At 37.3% G+C, this 24758-nt stretch overlaps 1 protein-coding gene across 4 annotated transcripts in view; it reads right to left on the reverse strand.

Moving 5' to 3' along the window:
• Positions 1-20430: 20430 nt before the first annotated feature.
• The window catches only part of LOC120777483 (protein bric-a-brac 2), an 86861-nt gene continuing 82533 nt past the window's right edge, over positions 20431-24758 (reverse strand). For 3 of the 4 annotated variants that reach the window (XM_040108818.1, XM_040108817.1, XM_040108816.1), the window contains exons 3-5: positions 23123-23183; positions 22433-22860; positions 20431-22322 (exon numbers count right to left, since the gene is read on the reverse strand). In XM_040108818.1, the coding sequence (XP_039964752.1) occupies positions 21441-22322; positions 22433-22860; positions 23123-23183 (1371 nt within the window). In that variant the 3' untranslated portion in view covers positions 20431-21440. The remainder of the gene's footprint in view (positions 22323-22432; positions 22861-23122; positions 23184-24758) is intronic. The other variant, XM_040108819.1, reaches the window with a different exon arrangement.

Consider the following 24758-nt stretch of genomic DNA (forward strand, 5'->3'; position numbering starts at 1 on the left):
TCGTGCTAAGGTATTCTAGCTTTCTTCTGCTTCCATAGTTAGAACTGTTATATAATCACTTGCAAAAAGTATCTTCTTGATAGTTTTTTCAGTAGTCAAAATTTATAGTTGATGTAGAAATTTCGGAATTCAAATACAAGCCAGTCAGTTAGTTCAGAAATGGTTTCAAGGAATATATCGATGAATTGCATTTTTTTCCTTTTTAGAATTAAGGAGATTTTGGCAATTCAAGACTTTATATCAATTTGCAACTATGATGGCGATACTAATAACACACACCTACACGTTAGTCATTTTTCTAACTGGGCAGATATAATCAAAAGTCATAAATCTATTTTGCAAATCCCTGGATAATCGTGTTCGTTGGCCCGTTGAACTGCCCCTCTTAAATTTGCTTTTCTTCTGCCCCAGATCAATAGATGTGTATACATGCATCAAAAAAATGAGTTCCCATGATAAATGGACGTAGCTACAAGCCTGTGCGTACAAGTTTAAGCCTACATTCTGACCAGAGCTTAATTTGGCGTATTATTATGGCTTCTACGGCTGCCATTGCTCAACATCTGAGGCAATCAATTTACTGCAATCTATACATTTTTTTGCAGCACTTCGCCAATTATTCATTTTTTAGCATAATTCTCGGATAATGTATTTTTATTTCGATGATGTAAATGTGCTGCACTTAGAAAGCTACCTATACTTACCACATCATATATGGCAATGGTATATTGTATGTATGTATGTAAAACTCTACTCAGTTATACATAAACAACAACACCAATAAAAGAATTTCGCAAACGCAATAAAACGGCGAAAAACTCAACTTATGATGAGCGGTTTGCAAGACTCTCAGGGTTTTTGGCCTGAAAACATTATAATCAACGAATTGCAAGCAAATGCCGGTGCAGAGCTTCGATAAACCACTCGGCGGCTATATGCAAAACCGATTTGTGCACACCTACATTGGTATGTGTAGGTATCTAACAAACAAATACCACGGCAAATTTGTAAAACATATTTAGAGTAGAAATAAAAAAGGCTTTAAAGGTCGCCATACATTTGCACATTTCAAGCCAACTTATGTACTTATGCAATAATAAGAAAATACATAAGCGATCAATATGTACATATACATACATATATACGTACATACGTATTAAAGAATTGCTAAATAAGCAAGTGATGAAAAAGCTGCTACTGACACACGGTAGTTGCCACTGGGCGCTCCTTACCGGCGCAATTGACTGTCATGCTTAAATACATACATACATACACACAAGGAAGCATTTGTTGTAAACTACCACTGTGATCGTTAAGATCACGAAAAACAATTCAAAATTAATGGTAATAAGCAGTTTGTTGAGCACTGCCTACGAAATTACTGCGTACAACAGAAGCCGTCTGTGCAACATGCGCGCAAAAACACATGGACGTATTAACATATACACATGCCGGTATATAAATAGGAATGCCTGTAAGAAAATTAAATAATGGGTAAATTTGTATCGACTGTTTGTGTCACATAATACTAATCGAAATGTATATATACATATTTAGAACTTATATATATATTTGAAAAAAATTGTACCCATTATTTAATAATATGGGTAAATATATATCTATATATGATCAGGATGACGAGACAAAATCTGGGTGACTGTCTGTTCATTGGTCCGTCTGCCCGTGCAAGCGATTACTTGAAGTAGAAATTAAGACATCTCAATGAAACTTCCAAATCGGCCCACTGCCACGCAGTCGTTAGCTCAACCCAACTTTCCAATAAGAAATATTTCTAACACCTCTTCATACACTATTTAAATGAGTAAAAACAGTTAATAACCACGCGGTACTTCACTGAATAAATGCGACACAAATATTGAATTTCCAACCGATATGGTCGGCTTTATCAGTTAGGTTTAGTTGGACAAGGCGTGCCACCGTCTACATTAAAGCGAAATACTATATCGGGAAGTACTCAACCAAATTCAAATAAATTTGGTGATTTCAATCACCCAAACATTCTTATCATACACGGGAAATGTTGACAGCCACGCCTACTTTCAACATAACATTGTTTAAAGTTCCATATATTCTTAGATTTTACAGTACCTAAATTAAAGATCAATGAACTTATTATTGAATTTCGGAGTCAATACTTTTATAATAAAAATCAGATCAATGCTCCCCTTATCCCCGGAAATGTATCCTCTAGCGCAAAATATACGAAATCAAATTTTACTTTCTCCAGTTAAATATAATGTTTAGCAACACCGGAAAGAATTTCCCCGCCTTTGATCTTTTCAAATTACGAGAGTATAAAATGTTCGGTTACATCTGGATTTAGACCTTCCTTGCTTTTATATAGCAATTTATTAATATTAATAATATATCTTTAAATTTTTACCTACAGGGTATATTCTATTCTGATGCGATTGGAAGTGCCTTTTTGATAAAATTTATTTTCTTTTTTAATAATTATTTTCTATTTTGCAAAAAATAATCTTTAAATTTATCCAAGAATTTTGTATTAATATTAATTACAAAACTATTTATCTTTATTTTTTATAATTTCTTTCCTACAGGGTATATTATATATACAAAACGTTTTAAACGCGCATCTTGCCGTGAAATACAGCTTATTACGCTTTGCATGGCGATCGATGAGCAGGCTGCTTAGTATTATTGTTTTTGCAGTGCGGAATAACTGGTGTGGCCCTGCATGATCGATAGCACGCAGCCATACTCAAACACACAAACACACACATACATACATATGTATGTGCGTATATAATGCCACTTGGCATATGCTGCTACTTACTCATCAAACGGTAGTTGCCGGCGCATGCAGCAAGTTGTTGTCAGTTGATGACCTGATCGATCACTCTGCCATGCCACGTCGGGTCCAACAGACCAACAGACCATTTATGCATGCATACATACGAAAGAGCGCTCAACCGCGAGGAATCACTAATTTGCCAAGCTTCATCACCAGCTTTACAATAAGCTACTGGGTTTTTGTGTTTTCCCTTTTGTTTTTGTTTTTGCTCCGGCATTTTTATCCCACCTTCGTGCTGTTGCTCTGCCTCACCTTCGCAATTGAGCCGCGCTTGGAGCTTAACACACACCCGTCCCAAGTCACATGCCCAACAATCACTGGTGTATGCTCTCTCTCTCTTTCTAACTTCTTCTACTCGCCGCTTGTGGTCGCGTTTCGCTGCCTTCTACTTATCTTAATGCCAAAGGGTGCCTATTTTTTGAGCTTTTGCTGCACGCCTTGCTGTTTTGTGGCTCTTTGCTTGCTTCAATCGCTCAGTCACTTAGTTTTTGTGTGTGTCTTTTGCACTGGGTTTTGTTGTCCGTCTGCCTCAATCATATTTTCAGCAAATTATTATAATATATTATTATTCGCGTTGTTGCTGCTACTTTTTGTTGGCGTATATCAATTATTGTTGATGATGGGTATGCTGGCCTTGTCTGTATGTGTGTAGTATGCATAAGTGTATGGGAGTATGCAAAGTTGTCCTTTGTTTTGCAAACGAAATTCGCAGAATTTTTATATAATTTCTTGACTTTTATTTTCCATGCTACATACTAGTAGTATATGTATTTACTTGATGAACTTTGTTTTTCTTTTTTTCTTTCCATTCCCACCAAAAACATCATTTATGAGCTGTTCGCCAATATTTACCTAAAAAATTTCTATTCTATTAGCACGAAGTGCAGATGTTCAACGCTTAATATAAAGATTATGATTTTCTTAATTTTTTACCATCTATACAAATTAAGTATTTCATGTGTGCACCAAATATTTCTATTTTAATAATATTTTTACATAACATTTAACGCTGTGTGACATTTCCTCTTACAATTGATGCGGTCTGTCGAAATATTGTTTTGTAAATCCGTTCCAACCGCCTATTTTATAGGTTAAGTTGCCAATGAAAAGCACTGGTTTTGATAGGTCAGTTTGTATGACAGCTACATATATGTTATAGTCATCCGATCTGAAAGATTTCTTCGGAGATGCATTCATTGTCTTAGGCAGTGATCCATGTCAAATATCGTGAAGATAACACGTCAAATTTAAAGGTTTTTCACATGTCAAACGAAATGTCACCAACCATTCGAGAAAACTTATACGAACCGTCAGCCAATCTGTTTCCCCTTAGATTCTTTTGAGAATTCACCTTCAAAGAATCAGCATAGTGTGTTCTTTTGAGTTATATAGTATACCATTAATGAATGGCATAATAATTCTTCACAAAAGAAAAAAACGCAACACAATTTTACATTTGTCATTAGATCATTCTTGACTGCTAACAATAATTTTAGAAAGTAATAGGATTGATTGTCTTCCGCCGCGACTGTACTTCGGACATGCAGTAAAGTGACCCCCAATTTTTGAATAACGTAACCACAGACCAACATAAAAAATTTCTCCAAAGACCTTAAAAAAGTGTACTGAAAATTGGATTATCCGTTGGTATGCTGGTATTGACTCAGGATTATATTTTGCGATCGATGATAAAAGTTTTTGCTAACATGTAGTTTTTTCCCAGCCCGGGTCAAATTACGTCAGTTAATTGAAAAGATGCCTATTTCGGTTTTTAGTAAATACACGTCTTCACAAACGTAGTTGAATAATTTCTACAAATTGTTTTAGAAATGTCGGTCGACGGTCCGCTATATCCTTCTGTGTGCTGACTGGGCAAAGGACGCGACGCGCTGCTGGCACTCTTCCGGCTTAGAGTAAATCTTGGTCAGACGTCTAAACAGGACAGAGGTACATAAACATTTTCCTTTTCCCAATAACTGAACACTACACTCAAAGAGGGGATATATCTACTTTTGACATTCCTAATGGGGCCGAAGGGCTTAGTCGGGTCCGACAAGACGTCGCAACCGATTGAAAGTAGCACCACGACAACGCCCCGACTCACACCCTTCTTGTTGTCAGCTACCTAACCAAGGCCGGCATCCCAACGCTTCCGCAGCCGCCCTACAGCCCAGATGTGGACTCCGGAATTTTTTTGTTTCCTTGCCTGAAAAGGCCGATGAAAGGCAAGCATTTTGAGGCGACAGTGGAGATCAGCATGCACCTCAGCTCTCAAGACTATTCCGGAGAATGCCTTCCGTGACGCCTTCAATGCTTGAAAATCGCGCTGGCAGTGCTGCATCGACGCAGAATGAGCCTATTTTGAAAGTTTTTAAATAATTGTAACGATTGGTTCAATAATTTTTTTTTAAATCGACTCAGTCCTATTACTTTCCGGACAAAACCCTATATTCTGTCGGCGAAGAAGACTAGGTCGAGGGCAAAAATCGGTAAGAGGAGGTTGAAGAAAAATCAACATATACAACCGGACGAAGGAGGATGAGGAAAGGCCGCCTAAGTCTACGGTAAAAATGAAAGAAGACCGAGCGTACCATGAATCACAGCCGCAACTTATATTCAAAGATCGGATTTTCGCAAACGGAATCCGGAAAGGAATGGCAGCCAGAAACAAAAATGCGGGGCACACTAAACGACCGAGGAAAAACATCTTCGAGAAGGTAGTACTTTGTGTGCTAATAACTCATGTAATAATTTGCGATGCGCACCACGATTTTTCTAACCAAAGCAGCTCTTGAATACATTCTATTCTAAAGCATCACATAATTATTTAGAGAAACAGATTCGAAAAGTTAGATGTTTAATTACTAATTATCCTTACTTAGATTTCAATAGCTTTCTTAAGCACCAATTTTTTTTTGCAAAATTTACTCTTATAATTATGATTTGCAACAAGACAATACACGAAAATTCTTCATTACACATTGTACGGTCTAAGCAATACAAAATAATTTTATTAATTTTTTTTGTTTTCGATAAAACACATTCAATTTAGCATACAAATACTGTCGGCTCTCAATTATCCATTGCCCACGCACACACATACATGTACATCGAGTCAATTTGCACTCCTTCTGATGCATTTAAAGTATTCATTTTCTATTTTATATGCCACTACTCAGCTGCATGCGAATACAATAATATTGTGTGCAACAAAACGGTAATAGCAGAAGTAGCAGCTACCTCTAAATGCATAGAATTGAAGAAGAGCCATCATGGCAACTGTAACTACACACTATTTATAAGCAACGCTGGCACTGCCGTGCATATATAAATGAATACACACACACATACATCCAAATGAGTACGAAACCGGGCAACGGTGAAGCGAGCACGAAGCGAGGCATGCACCTGATTGCACACCCAGCATATATTTTAATTAAAAATTCAATTTTAATCAATGCATTAGCAAAATGTCTCACTACCTGGTAGCTAGCACCATTACAAGCACACGCACACACACACATATATATGTATATCCTCTTGTATTCATATAAATCCATATCGGAGAGCAACTGTACCCATAGCAAGCACACGAATATAATATTGTATGTGTGCGTGTATGTGTTCGTGCGCTGTGTACTTATTGAATCCTTGAAGCGGCGGCAGCCAAGCGCTTGATAACTGAAATTAGAAATTGAAAAAATAAATAAATTACATATAAGTGAAATAAAATGAAATAACAGAAAAATCCAAAAGAACACTTCAACTCAAGTTTCCAATTGCTCGCCAGTGCCGTGGCCAACCAGCTCGCCACCCACCACCAGTCACCAGCCACCAGCTCATATGCATATGCTTCGATTCAGGAGCGTTTGTGTGTGTGAAGTGGCAGCGCCTGGGTAACAGCAGCGGGAGACAAAGAAAATAGTTGGAGGAAAAAATGATATTGGAAAATTCTATAGAACTCCGCTTCAGCGTTAGAACGCCAAGTTCGAGTTGGAGTGAGCTTAGATGAGATGGACGCGCCGCATTCGAACTGCAAGTAGAGTATCGATGCGACCAACGCTGCGTATGAGTGCTCCAATCGAATAATCACTCGAAGACTGTGTGGGTGTGGAGTCTCACAAACACACACACACACATATGTATATATAACATACATACATACATGTAAAACAATAAAGCTCCCATATATACTCCTAAGTGCACGTATAACTTCTGCGTTGCGAAAAATACATACATACATATGTGTGTGTATGTGTGTGTGTGTTTATAGCGCGCTATGTATCCATAAAATGTGTGTAGCATTTTTATTATAACTGAAAAACGTTGATAACTCCGCCTATTTCTACTCCTATTTCAGCTCCCATTTTCTCTGACGTACCAGCAAACCGAAGGGTGCTTCAAAGATACGACTGCTACTACGCCGTAGCTGTTGTTTTGCGTCGTCTATGCATGCGAAGTTATAGAAGCAACGCTTGCGATTCGATTCAATTTAATATGCATGCATACAATGGCACACAGCACAGCATCGCAGAGCATAGCTTAGCTCCGCACGACGCAATCGTGTGTTGCCAACATTTTTTCCAGCCGCATCGTCAATGGCCTCCATCAACTTTGCCTTCGACTTCGCCTTCGTTTGCGCCAGAAATCGTATGTGGCCCTCTTCAATACGAAAAATATTTATGTGGTCGTGTGTGCAGGCCTGTTATCGATGCTTCTGCTTGTTTTTGGCCTAGCTGGCCGCAATGCCGCTTGGTAACAATCGCACGGATTTCATATGAGCTTGTAACCCTTTTGGTATTTTTGTCTACGTCTGTGAATAAAGATTATATAAGTTTTACTAACAATTTTAGGAATCTAGAAATATATGCAACACCTTGAAAGCCATATATTGATATAAGCACAATTAAGATATAGATAATATATCATATAATATATTCATTTATATTAACTTTGACAATTTATTCGAAAACTTCGTCCTAGTCTGGACGTAATTTCATACCAAATTAAAGTTTTCCACTCAAAAACTTTATATGAATCGGTCAGTTCGTATGGCAGCTATATGCTATAAACTTCCGATCTGAACAATTTGTTCAGAGATTATAGCGCTATCTTAGGCAAAACGCCATGTCAAATTTCGTGAAGATATCTTATCAATTGATCGAATAAAAGATTGAATGGTTTTCATCGATCAGTTTAAATGTACTATTTAGTACACATTTCAAAGAGATTTTTCGTTACTCTGTCAATTTCAGGATTGATTACATAAAGCTGCTTAATGTAAGTTGTTTATTCATGTCATAGATTTACGTATATATTCCTCCCCAGACTTTTTAGGGTTGAAAACTTCTGAGAATTCATAAGTTGGCTTAATAACCAACTGTTTTCAGAAATTTTGGTTACCATCTAACAAATTTTATTTTTTAACTGGTCCATATATACTGGTTAGGCGAACTGAATCGATAAACGGCAGTGAGATAGAGGATTAAAATATCAAATATTTATATCCATTAATAAACGCAAACAAGTAGCTAGACTTCAAAATATTTCACTTTCAGAAACGGTTTCTGTTCCAGCATTTTCCACATTTAAAGAAGATTTAATAGGTCAATTGAAAGGCCCTAGCCTACCATAGTAAAACACATTTTTTGTGCAAACTTTGTTGTTTTCTTATTCAGCCTAGTTCCATTCAAGGATGATAAATATTCGCTGGGAGGGAGATCTTAAGTGGATGCAGACGCAATTCAAAGCCCGATTCGTGGAGTTTTGTCGTAGTTTTCTCTGACTTGTGACACGGTACATTATCTTGGTGAAACAGCACTTTCTTTCTCTTCAAATAAGGCCGTTTTTCGGCAATTTTGTCCTTGGTCCAATAACGCTACGTAATAATTGCTGTCAATGATCCCTTCTTTTTCAAGTAACCAATAAAAATTATTTTATTCGCGTCCCATATATAGACGCCTTAATAATGAAGCCATGTTTCACCCATTGTCACTTATCAACACAAAACAGCATCTCTTAACACTGCTCCGAATTATCAAATCATCGTTGGTTTTGGTCTAAAATGAGCCCGTACGGCACCCTCATACCCAAATATTCATTCAAAATATATCCAATATGTTTCCTTGATATCTTTTGAGTCTCAGCTTCTTGAACAATTACACCTTACGGCCATTCGAAATTAGTTTCGGGACTTTTTGATGATTTTTTCGGTAACTGCCAATTTAGGGCATCCAGTGCCTTCAGTTCTCATTTCGCTTCGTTCAAACTTAGCAAATCACTTTTCATTGGTCGATTTCCTTAAAGCAGAGTCCAAATAATGCTGATCAATCCAAACCTTGGCTTCAACAGTATTTTGCCCTCAAAAAGCAATGTTTTGTTAACACATGAAATTTCTTTTTATCCATTTTTTTCAATAATCAATAACTGTCAAACTTATATACACGCCTCTTGAAGTAGGGCTAAGTAAAAATCATATCAATCTAATTCTAGTGGCGCTGCTTTTCAATTCACCTGTTGCACGTCGTGATTTTTTGACTCAAATCTCTACTAATAAAATATCTAAAATTATGAGAAACATCATTTTTGCCAACAGAAAATGTCTGGAATCTGTGATTTCGCATAAGAAACCATATTTAATCCGGAGCTTTTGAAGGTGCATAAAAACTTTTCAGCGACAATTATAACAAGAAAAGCCACGAAATTATGCTTATGATTAGCTTAACATAAATATGAATGTATCTACGTTAACTATAATTATACATTTAAATATAATATATCCGAAGCAAGATCAACTTTTCCGCAAAACATCTGCTTCTATCGTTACGCTCAGCGAACACAAAATCCTCACACACACATACCCATATTAGCAGGACACACAAATATGCCTGTACATGGACGTAGAAAAAAATACCTTCGTAGTATGCTATAAGTGTGTCACAAAATCATAACAACCTCAAACAACCTTGAGGAATTCCCTACGACGCAACACAAACACACATCCGCAATGAAAGCAACAGTCAAACACTTGGATATTTGCGCCGCCCGGGCGTATGAGTAACACATTCGACAAGGCAAGCAGACACGCACAAACATTCAAAGCCTCAAGTGTTCGCACTGTTCTTGCTATTTTTGTAGTGCTACTGTAGACTGCTGAAGGTTAGTGTGAGACCGTCTGGCCAACTGTCTGCTGCCAAGACTTGCCATTGTTGGCACAGTTAACTTCATTTCCTTGCCTTAACTAAGTATGCCATTGCTGCTGAGTCAGCCATCGCCCAAACAGCTGCTCCATCTTGCCTTTGCCTTTCTTATGCTGCTGCATAAGTGCCACTGTATGTGCGCATGTATGTACGAAAGCTGTCTGCCTCAGCAGACGCCGCAGCTCTTGGCTTTTGCCAAATGTGGCATGAATGAATGACAGCATGAATGGAGCATGCTCGCATTGCCAAGTCAAGCCAAGCAACCGACTAACTAACGCACACATCAGTCCATAAGCAGAAGCATGTATGCATATGTGTAACAAACAACTGCTGCAACAACAACAACAACGGCAAACGATGTATAGGAAACCCTAGTCATAGCACTCAAGAAAATGTTACCATCATCACTACAACTACAGCACTCATATGTACGTTGACGCATATATGTGCTTAGCTAGAGCTGACTGGCTTCGTGCTGGAGTTCAAATGAGGGATTCTCACATTTCTGGGTGACCGTAATGCTATATCTTATGGGTGTACGAAGTGCGTAGTTTTCTGAACGAGTGTGTGTGTGTATGCACACACAAAATTTGCCGACGACTTCTTGTGTTAACACAAATCGTAACAATAACAACAACATCAACAAAAACCTTAATGTATGAAAATTGCAAGAAATACCTTGCAACTGCTTGCAGCATAAGCGCATATGTTAGCAGTATTTTCACAACTCACACACACACACACATGAATATTTGTCAGTATGTAAGCACATGTGTTTGGTGTACAAAAGCCACTTGAAATTTCTCACTTTCACTTTTCATACTACGTTCCATATTTTACAAATTATCTCTGGTAATTTCTCGGCACTGAAGATGCAGCAACAACAATAAGAACAAGAATAGCAGCAGCAGCAGGCAGCAGACAGCCAACAGACAAGCTCTGTGGCCAGACAATTATAAGTGCTATTCTTATGTGCACATGTGCCAGCATATACACTTGTACGTTTGCTCATATTTTGCAGTTGTTCTTACTGTATGTGTGTTCTTGCTGTATGTGTGCATTCAACATGCAATTCTCGACATTCTTCTCATATCCTTGCACTCAAGCTGCCGAAAAAGGGCAGCGCACAGCTCACCCATGCGCACATGAAGCCTTAGACGACTTCGCCTGAGAAGTTCAATAAGTCAAGTGGAGAATTGTTTGTGTGTTCGTCATATATATGTGTGTGTATCAGCATAGGAATAACTGCAGGTAGTTAGAGTGTGTTGTTGTAGTCAGTTTGATGTGTTGTGACATTGCATCACCACAACGGTAAAGAAGTCTTGTGCGCACTGGTTATTTCTCTCGCATTCATTCATGGAAGTTATTTGCTTATTTTTGTGTCCAGAAATTAAATGAAATGCATGATGCAGGTTAAGTGGGGCAACAGAAACAATTTTCAGATGTTTATCATGGGAAATCATACAGATTGTAGAATTTTTTTGTTTTTTATAGTCATCAAAAAAGTTATATAACTGAACCTTTTTTCTGAAATATTTATCTTAAAATAGTTATTTATAAAAATGTGTGCCTAAAAGACTTTTCTCTACCCGAAATAAAAATTTGGCTTAAAGCATCTGAAGGTGGTTTTCTCCATTTTTCAGCTCTCCTAGCCAAAGAGCCAAAGCCAAAGTCAATCAGTAAACACATTTGTTAAAGATGGAGAGCAAAGAATATGGCAACGGCAATTGAGGTCGTATGCCAGTAATAACACGCTGAAATTTCTCCTTCAAGGCGTTTCACGTTTTGGGCTTATTTATGTAGACAAGCGACTTCACATAATCTTACAAAGAATAGTCCAGCGGAAATAAATTACACGATTTTCGAGCAACAATATGATTGGCTTCATATCTGAAGAAATACGGAGCAATGATTCCCTGTGACCCCTTCAATTAACAGTGAGCTTCATCGCTAAACAAAACTTTCCTGTGAAAATAGGCATCGATTTTCAAACGTTTCTCCGCGGTAATGCTTAATTATGATTTTGCAAACCAAACAGGGTATAAATGAAATAAGAGCTGCCAAACAAAACCAACTCCAGAAAACTCATTCTCTCAGTAAAAAACAATATATCTAAAAAAACATTTTGTATTTTAACCAGAGTAATGGAATTCATCATATTTAATCTTATTTAATTCTTTTTATACTCTCGCAACAAAGTTGCTAAGGAGAGTATTATAGTTTTGTTCACATAACAGTTGTTTGTAAGTCCTAAAACTAAAAGAGTCAGATATAGGGTTATATATACCAAAGTGATCAGGGTGACGAGTAGAGTTGAAATCCGCATGTCTGTCTGTCCATCCGTCCGTCTGTCCGTCCGTCCGTGCAAGCTGTAACTTGAGTAAAAATTGAGATATCATGATGAAACTTGGTACACGTATTTCTTGGCTCCATAAGAAGGTTAAGTTCGAAGATGGGCAAAATTGGCCCTCTGCCACGCCCACAAAATGGCGTACGCCGAAAACCTATAAAGTGTCATAACTAAGCCATAAATAAAGACATTAAAGTGAAATTTGGCACAAAGGATCGCTTATTTGGACGTAATGCTTTTGCAAAAGTGGGCGTGGCCCCGCCCCCTACTAAGTTTTTTGTACATATCTCGGAAACTACTATAGCCATGTCAACCAAACCCTAAAGAGTCGTTTCCTTCAGGCATTTCCATATACAGTTCAAAAATAAAAGAAATCGGATAATAACCACGCCCACCTCCCATACAAAGGTTATGTTGAAAATCACTAAAAGTGCCGGTTAACGCAAAAAACGTCAGAAACACTAAATTTTACGGAAGAAATGGAAAAGGAAGCTGCACCCAGACTTTTTTTAAAAATTGAAAATGGGCGTGGCGTCGCCCACTTATGGACCAAAAACAATATCTCTGGAACTACTCAACCGATTTCAATGAAATTCGGTATATAATATTTTCTTAACACCTTGATGACATGTACGAAATATGGGTGAAATCGGTTCACAACCACGCCTTCTTCCAATATATCGCTATTTTGAATTCCATCTGATGCCTTCTCTGTATAATATATGTACATATACATTTGGAACCAATGATGATAGCGGAATAAAACTTTACAAAGATACGGTATTTGAAAAATATGTAAATGACGGATAATGAAATCTCGATTATCACTTTATCATGCGAGAGTGTAAAATGTTCGGTGACACCCGAACTTAGCCCTTCCTTACTTGTTTACTAATGGATTCAAAAATATTCACTATAGATCTTATTCCTGTAATTCCTATGACAGTCGTTAGTCGCCGGACTAAGAGCAAAGGTCTAACCCTGTCGGGATCGGTAAATTAAAAAAAAGTATATTTTTTTTAAGCTGCTTTTTCAAAAACATATTAATTTTTATAATGTCAAGAAAAAGAACCAACTGCTGTTATTTGGTTTAAGGAGTAAAGGAAAAATATCAAACATTTTTTTCTGGAAGAGGGTTATTAGACACAATAATATGTTCTGAATATATTTCGATATCGCTGTAATACCCTGAAAAGTGTATATTAAGTTTGCCAGGAAGTTTGTAGTACCCCGTAGAAAACGTCAGTGGTCAAAATGACGAGCTGAGTCAAATTAGCTATGTCTGCTTCTAAGCTTCACTGTCCCTCTGACGTCTGTCTGTCTCTATATATGCGAACTAGTCGCTCAGTTTTTCAGATATCAATCTGAAATTTTGTTCACGTCCATTTGTTCGAACCGACTTCATCGAACCTCTATAGCATATAATTGCCATACAAACTAAACGATCGGAATCAAGACCTTGTGTTGAAAGCTTTTTTATTTTGCAAGATATCTTCGGAAATATATTATCCAAAACCGCATTAGATTCTTCAAATACATTATTCCGATTCTTTATAGCTTATATGTACATATACAAACTGTTCGATCAAAATCAAGTTCTTGCATGGAATCTTTCGTATTTGCAAGGGGTATTGTGCTTACCTTCGGTGCAATTGGAGTTAAATCTTTTCTTGTTTTCGATTGAGATAAGGCCCAAAAGTTTTTGAAATACACTTAAAAATTTGATTTTAAATTGGGAAATAAGTGATAATTTAGTACAATTTTTTCTCCTTCTTCTTTCTTCATCAAGCTATGGCCATTACGGAGATGTTATGATCAATTATCAAACGTATCGAAAATCAGGTGGCCATTTGCATTTCAAAAGTGATTCTTTCGCAGTTTCTAAACGAATTTCGATCCCACACTAAGCATACTAAGATTTGTACAGATCATAATCAAAAGTAAAATGAGAGAAAAATATAATAAATAATCGTATTTATTCTAAACTTACAACATTCATCTCAATTTAAAAATTATTACACAAATCTTCCGGTCTAGTGTGAAATTTACTCCGTATTTTAGTCCAGCAACACGCACTCACATATTCAGTTAAGCCCTTGGCACACGAGCTCGAGAGCTCAAGTGGTGAATGTCTTTTACGAATTCGTACACATGTGCTCACGTCAGCCTTTGTGTGTATGCTTGTGTACTTCGGTGTGCTTCCAGAAATATTTGAGTCTTCTGTCCGCCCCACAGGATTGCATTGCTGTCACTTGCTGGTTCCATGTTGCTTGTCTTGCATAGCAGACGTGGTGTTGTTGAGCTGTTAAGTGGCAGTAAGCAATTGTTTTCTTGCAACAATAACAACACCAACAACAAAGGCATGCTATTCTCTGTATGTATATACTATACATAAATATATTTTAAACGAGCATGTTTTCAAAGTGGCCGGCTGGCTATTAAAAAGCCACAATTTCAATGCCTTAAACGAATTGGCCAACAAAGTTGTCGGGGCGGTGAGCATGACCTTGACAACTGTTGTAACGGCAAACCCACTCACACATATGCATTTGTGAATGCTGAACTGCGGCGACACGTCTATTTACATATGTATGTATGTGCGCGTGTGTGTATGTGTGAGCATCTCATGTCCAGTGTCTTCACATTTCTGTGGCGACTTTGCGCTCCGATGTGCAGGCCAACGGTCACAGCAGCAATTATCACACAATGCTTCGCTTAAACGATAAAGTAATGGTTAGAACACATACATACAAGTGACCTTGTGTATATGTGGAAGCATTGATTCCCCTTATATAAGCTCCGTTTGTATGTATATCCTGCACATTCATTTGCCGTTAGCAAATTTCGTAAGATTTGCCTTGATTGTTGTTCTTCTTATTATCCTTAGCGTCATCTACCAAGCCTCATGAATTCTCCACTGCCACTATCTTGACGTTTGCAGTATGCCACACTCGCCCATTCATTCACTCACACACACATTTGCGCATCCGAAGTCTGCTTGTCAGACGTTTGTGGCGACAAACCGATTTAACACCGGACAAGAAGTAGCGCCAAATGAAGTTTACCAACCGGAGAAACCACAATGAAGATTATTCACTCACACGTACACACATACACAGGCACAGCTAGTTTTGTCTCACAAAAGATTTGAATAGAAGCAACAAATGGTTGTCGGTATAACTTAACGGGTTCTACGATATGCATAATGCCTTCCTTCGCCTTTCGCTTGCCTTCGTCATTATCTGCGGCCACTCCTTTGCTGCCTGATGCTGCTAAGCAAAAGTTGGCTGCCTTCCCCAATACGAGTAGTGCTGGCTGGATAGTGGCGAAAGTCAAGCGACGGTCTCATTCAATTTACACTTGCCACAGCTGCACAATCTCAACTTTGTCTTCATGCAAAGCGCTTTGCCATTGTTTGCACCGCTTGTGCTTTGCATTCTCTGTCAGTTGAATGCCTGCTTGAACTACAGTGCCTCTATTATATGAGTGATAAGTGTTGATGTGTATATGTGTACAGCAATGATTAAAAAAGGAGGATGGAGTCTTGTGTAGAAGTTCACGCAAGTGAGGAAAGTTCTCTGATCGCCATTCACTTGGGAGTGGCCAGAAACGATTCTTTTACACATGGCTCAAGCAGCTCACTACTTCCGGTCTTTGACCAAGTATCCTCTGGGTAGCCTAAGAACATCCGTTCGAAGGCGAGCTAAAGTGAGAAGGCGAAACATCCCCTACATAGGGTTGTGCGCTCCCCAGTGAATAGCTATAACCAGCCTCGGATGAGAGTTTTAAGCTGTTGTTAACTCAGCTATAATCGCGTAAGCGGTGTCTACGCCAATTAAGAAGAAGAAGAATGACTAAAAAAAATTACTTTTACATTTTCTGAAAAAACATAATATCTGTTTATTAAGTCATTTACGGCGTAGTAACTTTAAAGTCAGCACTTTCTTTGTCTAAAAAAGCTACTAGTCTCTTCTAATAGTGAACTGTTGGCGGTGGAACCAGTCCGAACTGAGAATAAAAATGAGAAAAAAATTAATTTCGGCTACAACAAAGCTATAATACCATTCACAGCTGAATTTTTTTTCGTGAAAAAAGGGTATAAAAAGATTTTGATTGGTCAAATTTTATGGCAGCTATACATATGTTATTTGTCCGATACTAGCAGTTCCGAAAAATGAGAAACTTCTTCGTGCGAAAAGGACGTGTGCTTTATTTCAGTTCGTCATCTCGAAAACTAAGAGTTCGCGTATATGGATACGGAAGGACAAACCGAGATATATATTTCTTGATAAATTACGATATAACATAAAAGTCCAAGCCACAATATGCCCAATTGGATCAAGCCTATTAAATGTATATATGTGTCTCTTAAAAAACCGATGTATAGCTATTAGGTTAGTTAAGTTAGTCTGGTAGGCTAATCAGCCACGCATAGACCAGTTTCGTTCTTTACCGATACTTCTGGGACCTTGTACCCAGTAGAAATGAAGTAGCTTGTCCCTGATCACACCCTCCATTACCACCCTGCTAGCAAAGACACTTTTGGCTGATATGCGAAACGGTGATTGCTTTTTGGCTTCCTATGTAGATGCTATTTAAAGAGTTACCTTCTTAATTTTTAGAGGCTAAGGCATTGCTGAACTTTCACACTCTTTACTCCAAAGTAATTTGCTGTTCAAGACTACTCCAAGGCGAGGGCGAGATGGTGCAAACTTACCTTTCCGTTTGAAAAATATTTTTTGCAATGGAGCGGATTTAACACATTTACTTAGTCTGGAGAAATTCTTTATCCTTGAAAACAACCAAAAGGTTTTTTTTCCTGCTTCAACACTGTGTCCTTATTCTTTCCTTAATACGCGTAGCGGTTTACACTCTCAATATCCAGTCTGTTTAACGGATTTCAATGATATTAATTGAATTCGAACAAATACTTTTTGTACTTCCACCATATAATGGAATAAATTAAAAATTAACTTCAAATCTATTCGATCGTCAATATTCATTATACCAGATAAGAAATCCCTTAATCTTCTGAATCGGAAGCCTGACACAGTGCTTTCCGGATTACTTGAAGATCTTCTGACAGGAGAGAGCTCGTTATTCGCTGATTTTCTTGAGTATATTTTCTTAAATAAATCAATAACCAAAAAAACCTATACTTCCCTCGAGCATGTCATAACACCCGTCACAGAATACATATTTGTGTATAAAAATTTGTTCACTAATTTTGGTTAGCCGCAATAAATAAGTATGCAATCATTTGTTCAACCCAAAAATAAATAAATCAGCGCAACTGTACGCTATAGCTGTAATATATATCTACTACTGACTGATATAAATTTATATATTTGTGCACGAAGCTACAAAGGACTTCAACATTCTGACGGCATGTGGGGTCGTATGAGCAACCTCCGTCAATAGTAAATTGTTGGCATTGAAAGCGCTACCACAAGACAAAGTGGTAAACAAAAGCGAGATAAAAAGCGCACGAACATCAACAGCTTATCGCTGTTGGCAATTGTAACTTATTTTTCCGCCAACTTTGTCGGTTGAGCAGTTGAAATGCCAGCGCTTGCCGGCAATGCCAACCATCGACGACGACAGCCCAGCACAAAAAAGTTATTGAATACAAGGTGACGGAAACAAGACAGAAACATAAATTGTTTGCGGCACGCCACTTCATATATACATATGTTCGTTTTTATGTGTGCAGCGTGTTTAACGTTGAAGCACTGTGTGACAAATTAGCTATCAAATTTGGTAAACGCCGCATTAAGCGTTAGACAAACTACGGTTATGTGGTTATTATGCCCTTTTTGGTGTAATCAATATTTTTATTTTTTAAATAGAAGGAAATTTTATGGTATTATACGATATTCGCTGTTGTTATATTTAACCGGTTACTTTAGTACTTCAAAAAATACTCGAAATAGGAGTGCTCATTTAAGGTCATTATGTTGCAACATCAGGGTGTGTGAAGATGTTACAAAACTGATGCAAGCGCTTGCAAATATAATCATCAATTATAAAAATTTTTTGTGTGATTACTTAAAACCTTACTAAAAATTCTATATACAACTATCGGGTGATTTTTTAAGAGCTTGATAACTTTTTTTTAAAAAAAAACGCATACAATTTGCAAAATCTCATCGGTTCTTTATTTGAAACGTTAGATTGGTTCATGACATTTACTTTTTGAAGATAATTTCATTTAAATGTTGACCGCGGCTGCGTCTTAGGTGGTCCATTCGGAAAGTCCAATTTTGGGCAACTTTTTCGAGCATTTCGCCGGAATAGCCCGAATTTCTTCGGAAATGTTGTCTTCCAAAGCTGGAATAGTTGCTGGCTTATTTCTGTAGACTTTAGACTTGACGTAGCCCCACAAAAAATAGTCTAAAGGCGTTAAATCGCATGATCTTGGTGGCCAACTTACGGGTCCATTTCTTGAGATGAATTGTTCTCCGAAGTTTTCCTCAAAATGGCCATAGAATCGCGAGCTGTGTGGCATGTAGCGCCATCTTGTTGAAACCACATGAGTCAACATTTAAATGAAATTATCTTCAAAAAGTAAATGTCATGAACCAATCTAACGTTTCAAATAAAGAACCGATGAGATTTTGCAAATTTTATGCGTTTTTTTTAAAAAAAAAGTTATCAAGCTCTTAAAAAATCACCCGATATAAGGCTTTTTAAAGCTTCTTCATTGAATGCCCAAACTCCTGTTAATTTTTAATTTACCAAATTTTCGCACTTCGAATTTTCAAACATGTGGCAAAAGTTTAACCCTATTTTTTGTTCAGAGTATTCAAGTATTAAACCAAACAGTTCAAAAGCTTTATTTAAATCGCTTTAGCATTTAAGTAATCTCACTTCAGGATGCCAATTTCTGTTACTTTAAATAGACTCGCACAAGTCAAATTTGAGCAGAAAAGTGACAGAAGGTACAAATAAAGAGAGGTAGAGAGAGAGCAAGAGAAGGAGGGCGAATGAGTACAACAAATGGAATATTTATATTTAACAATCTGTAATACTTTTATATAATGACAATTTGTCTTACTGATTTCCCAGTGTTTCTGGCTAAGGTCAATTACAAATTAACTATACTCACCGCACATACGTGTTTATATGTATGTATATGCTTAGCCGAGTTGAAATAAAACACAAATAATTAATTTATTTTATATTCACGATTAACTAAAAATATTTATTCACGTCATTGCATCAGCGCATACACGTTTTGTTGACTTATTCCTCCATATCCATCATATTACAGTAATTATCATTGGATTACACTATATGTATGTATGTATGCTCTTATGTTTGTTGTATATAATTCTACAATATGCATTACAGCTTACTTTATGCCTATATAACTGGTGAATACAATGTAAAGTAGTTACACATATTTAATTAATTATTTATGCACATGCATGTATGTGCATGTGTTTCTATATGTACTTAAAATAAACACAATAATAGCGAAGCAAAAATAAATCTTCATCAAATATTTTTAATTTTCCCATTACACTTTTCCATCTGGAATTTTTATAGTTATTGCAAACGCGTATGTGTATGTGTGTGTGTGTGTGAGGAAACACAAGCAATTTTTTTTGCAAGTTATGCATGAGTATGCAAAATGCATTTGTGTGTTTGGACCCATAACTACTGAAGAGCACTGCACTTGCTTGCAAGATTATATAATTTGTAGTAAATTTACCTTTTTAGCTTACTTTTAGTATATTTTTTACAGTTTTTATCTTAATTTGTACATTATTTACAATTAAATAATCATTTTAGAAGCAGCCAAGTAAAACTTAGCAAACTTGGCTTAACTAAAAGCATGTTTTTATTCCATTTTATTTTAATTTATTTTATTATTCAAAAAAAGGCATTTGCAAAATGGAAGTTGGATAAAATATATTTATACTTCTGTGTAATTTTTTCCTCTTTAATAAAAAATTTTTTAATTTTTTTGTTTCAAATCAATTATTTTTCATATTATTTTTAGTATACTTATTTGTTTTCAAAATTTTTTCTTATTTTCTTTTAATTATTTCACTTACTAAATTTATTTTAGTGTCAAATTTTTTAAAAATATTTTTAACACATACATACACACTAAATTCTTAGCTATTAAATACACTGCTGACACTTAGACACCTATTCGTACATTTAAAAATGCTCAAGTCTATTATTTGCGAAAACTTTGTTTTATAAATACATACTTTTCCCTTATTATTATTATTTTAATTACATATATTTCTAATGCATAATAATTTTTTTTAATTAATTATTTTTATGTATTTCTGCTTTATTAATACAAATCGCACATTTGAAGGAGAAATGCCGCCAAGCGAATAAATAAATTTACAACGAGCTTATGTATACATGTGTATTACAACGAGATCCTATGCAAGTAAGGAAATAAATCAAACAAAAATTCAGAAATTAGCATTAGTTGGTCGCTAAGCTGCTGCTACTCTCTACTACTTGCTCATTTTATTCAAAGTCACTGTAAACTGTTTGTCTCTTTAACCGTAGTCAACATACAACTTAAAGAAAAACTGTTAACTACAAATCCTACATATTTTCTTAGCATACTTAGCTGCGCTAGACAGCAACCCGCTCGCTTATAGCTTCAACACTAGCCTACGACTAAGCGAGAACTTAAAATAAGGCTTACTTATTCGCATAAAGCAACTATGATATATACTTAGACTTATCAGCTAATTTTTGCATATAATATAGACATGTATACGTGTGTATGTAATTTGGTATACCTAAAACCTACGAACTAACCTATATACGTTGGGGTTAAATAGCAGTCAAAACATTGTATTCTTAAAGAATTCCTACTTCCTCAAAATATCCATAAATATTTATATCATATATGTATATAAGTGTGTGCTTTTTTTAATATATGTATGTGCATATACTATATGGCATACAACTACTAAATTATATTATTGCCTTACCCTGCCCTGGGATACTACACACCTGCACGCTTTCACTCTTCGGACGCTTCGATGCATCCGCGCGCTCACTTCCGCACAGCTCAATCCTCATGCGGCACTTCGGCGCTAGCTTGATGCTCCAACTTTATCTTCATGAGCGGCGATTCGCGCGTGGGCGGATAGGCGGCGCCAGCGCCGGCTGCACTTTCAGCATTGCCAAAGAATTCACTGGGGAAGAAGTCTTCGAAGCGCGGACTCTTATTCACCGATTTCTGCAGCAAACCATTGGCGATTGCTTCGAAATCGATGCCGGGCGGTAGCGTTTCGGCGAAACGTTTATTGAACGCGTAATTGGTGGCGTGCTCTTTGTTCTTGTAGTGCGCGTAAGCTGCTGCCGCCGAATCGGCCGCCGCAGTCGCTGTGGCCGGCATCTTTTGGCTACTGGCACTGGACGCGCCAATGGAGCCGCGCGATTGATTGCCATATTGGCGCGCTTGCATGGCCTCCTTTAGTTCACGTTCACGTTCGCGTTCTCTCTCGCGTTCACGTTCGCGCTCACGCTCTCTGGCATAGCCGGCGCCGCTCTGATGCATTTGACTGGCGCGCGTGGCCGCTTGCGCTGGCATCACATTCAAACCGGGTATACCCATTAGGCCGCCGAGCGCGCTCAGATCGGGCATGCTGTCGGAGGTGCGTCGTGCGTCGGCGTGTTGTTTGGCATTCGCCGCCGATACTTGATCTTCGATTTCCGAACGTTGTAGATAAGCTGGCGATTTGTACATGTTCATTGTTTGTGAAATGGGCGATTGCTGTTGTTGTGACATAATTTGGCGGCGCAGTGTTTCGGTCATCGTGGAAAGTGGGCTGGGCGAGTCGGGCGGCGCGAGTGCGGCATTCTGTACGGCCAACTTGGCGGCGTTATGATAACCGTTGGCGGCAGCGGCTGCTACTGCTGCATTACCAGCGGCGCCGAAAGGGGAGCCCTGTGAAGTACAGAAAAAGGTAAGCGAAAATAAATGTTTTAGCTTTTTCTTCTTTATGAAATTATTTTTTTACAAAATTTTCAGTTTTTTACAAATAACTTAAAATTTACCGCTTGCATTTGTCCATTGGCGTACACATGTGCCAGATCCTCTTTAATTTCACGATAATCTCTGAATACAACCGCTTTGATAACCGAACGTATGAGCTCCTCGGGCCACATGCCGAGCAAAATGCGTTGTGGGCGTCCGCGTGCTTTCGGGCGTGGATCGGTGCCGCCATCCAGTGAGGGTCCCAACATATTATGTACGCGATTTGCATATAAAACGAAAGTGGGGTAGGGAATATCATATTTGCGTGCTGCTTGCGATAGCGAGAGACCCTCTTTCAATACGCTGAATATGGCCTCGGCCATTGCCTCAGGACGCCACGACTTTAGGGGACCGCGTTCACGAAACCGCAATTGTTGCACAAGATTTTGCTGATTTGTATTCCAACATTTTTGCCACATCGATTGCAACTGATACTGGTAGCTGTCTGCTGAGACGATGCAGTGGGAAGGAGAAGAGAAATTCGGAATTTGAAATGTCGAGAAATATGGATTTCTTGGGATAATTGCTACATATAGTTTGATAACTATTCAAGAAAAATAGATGCATGTGCTTAAGAAAATTTATTTAAATGTAAAACAAATTAAAATAAATATTTGGTATTTGTGAATAATTTAAAAGAGATGTTGGAAATCTTATTTATCTTTTGGCTTAATTTTTATTAAATAATATTATCAATGCTTTTAACTAACCGGTTACGGAAGAGGTCGACGCTGCGCCCATCCAAGGATGTCCACTTTCAATCATTTTAGCCTGCAAAGAAAAGATAAGATATGGTTAGAATTTTTTGTCTACCAGAGATTTATAATATTGGCGATATGTATTTTATAGAGAGCTATTACGAATATAAAATATTACTTATTTTGTTAAACATTTTCTCCTCGTTTTTGAAACTTTTTGTACGGGATCATTAAAACCTTCTAAAATCTTGTATGTTGGTGAAATTCTACTTTATAACAGACTTAGGCACTATCAAGTTTGCCATAAAGTTTATAAGACTAAGGAGGTAACGATGTGGACCCTATTAAAAATATAAGTATGTAAATGATCTGCATGGTGAGCTGAGTGCATTAGCCATCACTGTCCATCTGAAAATAGTCGAACTAATCCATCAGTTATTAAGTCATGGATCTGAAATTATTCACATATTTTTCTATTTTGGATTATTTACCAAACTCATGTTACAATTAAAGAAACTATTTTTTACATCTGCGCAATATAGGATATAGATGTCATACAAACTGATATATGCAAATCCAGTCGTTGTATGCGAAACTGTTTTATTTGACAAGATATCTTCACTAAATTTCGCCTGGATTAATGTCCCAGGCTACGGTACAATCTCCGAATAAATTATTCATTGTTATAACAAATGCACCGGTGAAGGGTATTATAGCTTCGGAGCAGCCGAAGTTACAGTTTCCTCTCAGGAGACTATGCCTGCAACACTCTCAACTCAAATTATATTCTAATTCTGGGTCGATCTGAGCATTGAGTTTTCTCAATAGTCAGAAATAAATTGTGAAATATTAATGATGAAGGGCTTGCAAAAGTCCACAATTATATAGTGAAATCAAGTTTTGAAAATTTACAAAATATGTGGTCATTTTCATTATTCATTTCCTACAAGGTCTATTATCACCAAGACTAATGTACATACATCCCTCCAAAATATTGTAAGAATATTGTATTGTGTGAACCAAAGGTGCATTTACTTAGGAATCGGTAACTGAGTCGAGTGGCTGCAACATGTCAATTTCAAAACACAAGAACAGACAATGACCAAGAGTTGTTTACAAGAACATTTTATGTTAAGTTATCTTTTTAGCAAAGTTTATCACACAACCCTGCTTCTCTCGGGGTATTACAGAAGCGAGCTTCCTTAGTTTCTAATCATCGTTTGCTGGGTGCAAATATGCCGTATATTCAAAACAGAATTAGAATTATAATACCTCGAAACTTCTAAATATAAAAACTGCACGAAACATCAACAACTCAACTTATCTAAATATTAAATCAAATTTCAAGGCAACTATGGTGCCACATATTAATGGAACAACAAAAAAAAAGCAAAATGCTTGTATAAATCAAACCACAACAACACTTACCCCAGCTGCCTATATTTTTTCAGGCTGCCGTGGGAGCGTCGTCTTGTTTTGTAAACGGCTGCCATAAAGGAAAGTAGCAAGCAGAGTACACATGCCCCAACAAATACACATGAGCCACACATTACTTTTTTCAAACAAAAGGACATGTGTCTATGTGTATGGCGCCCGCTGTACTCAACTAGGCACAGCGCTCATCTCAGCTGCTCAACGGTGTTCGACC

This window comes from Bactrocera tryoni, chromosome 5 (assembly GCF_016617805.1).
Source record: "Bactrocera tryoni isolate S06 chromosome 5, CSIRO_BtryS06_freeze2, whole genome shotgun sequence".
NCBI classification, from domain to species: domain Eukaryota; kingdom Metazoa; phylum Arthropoda; class Insecta; order Diptera; family Tephritidae; genus Bactrocera; species Bactrocera tryoni.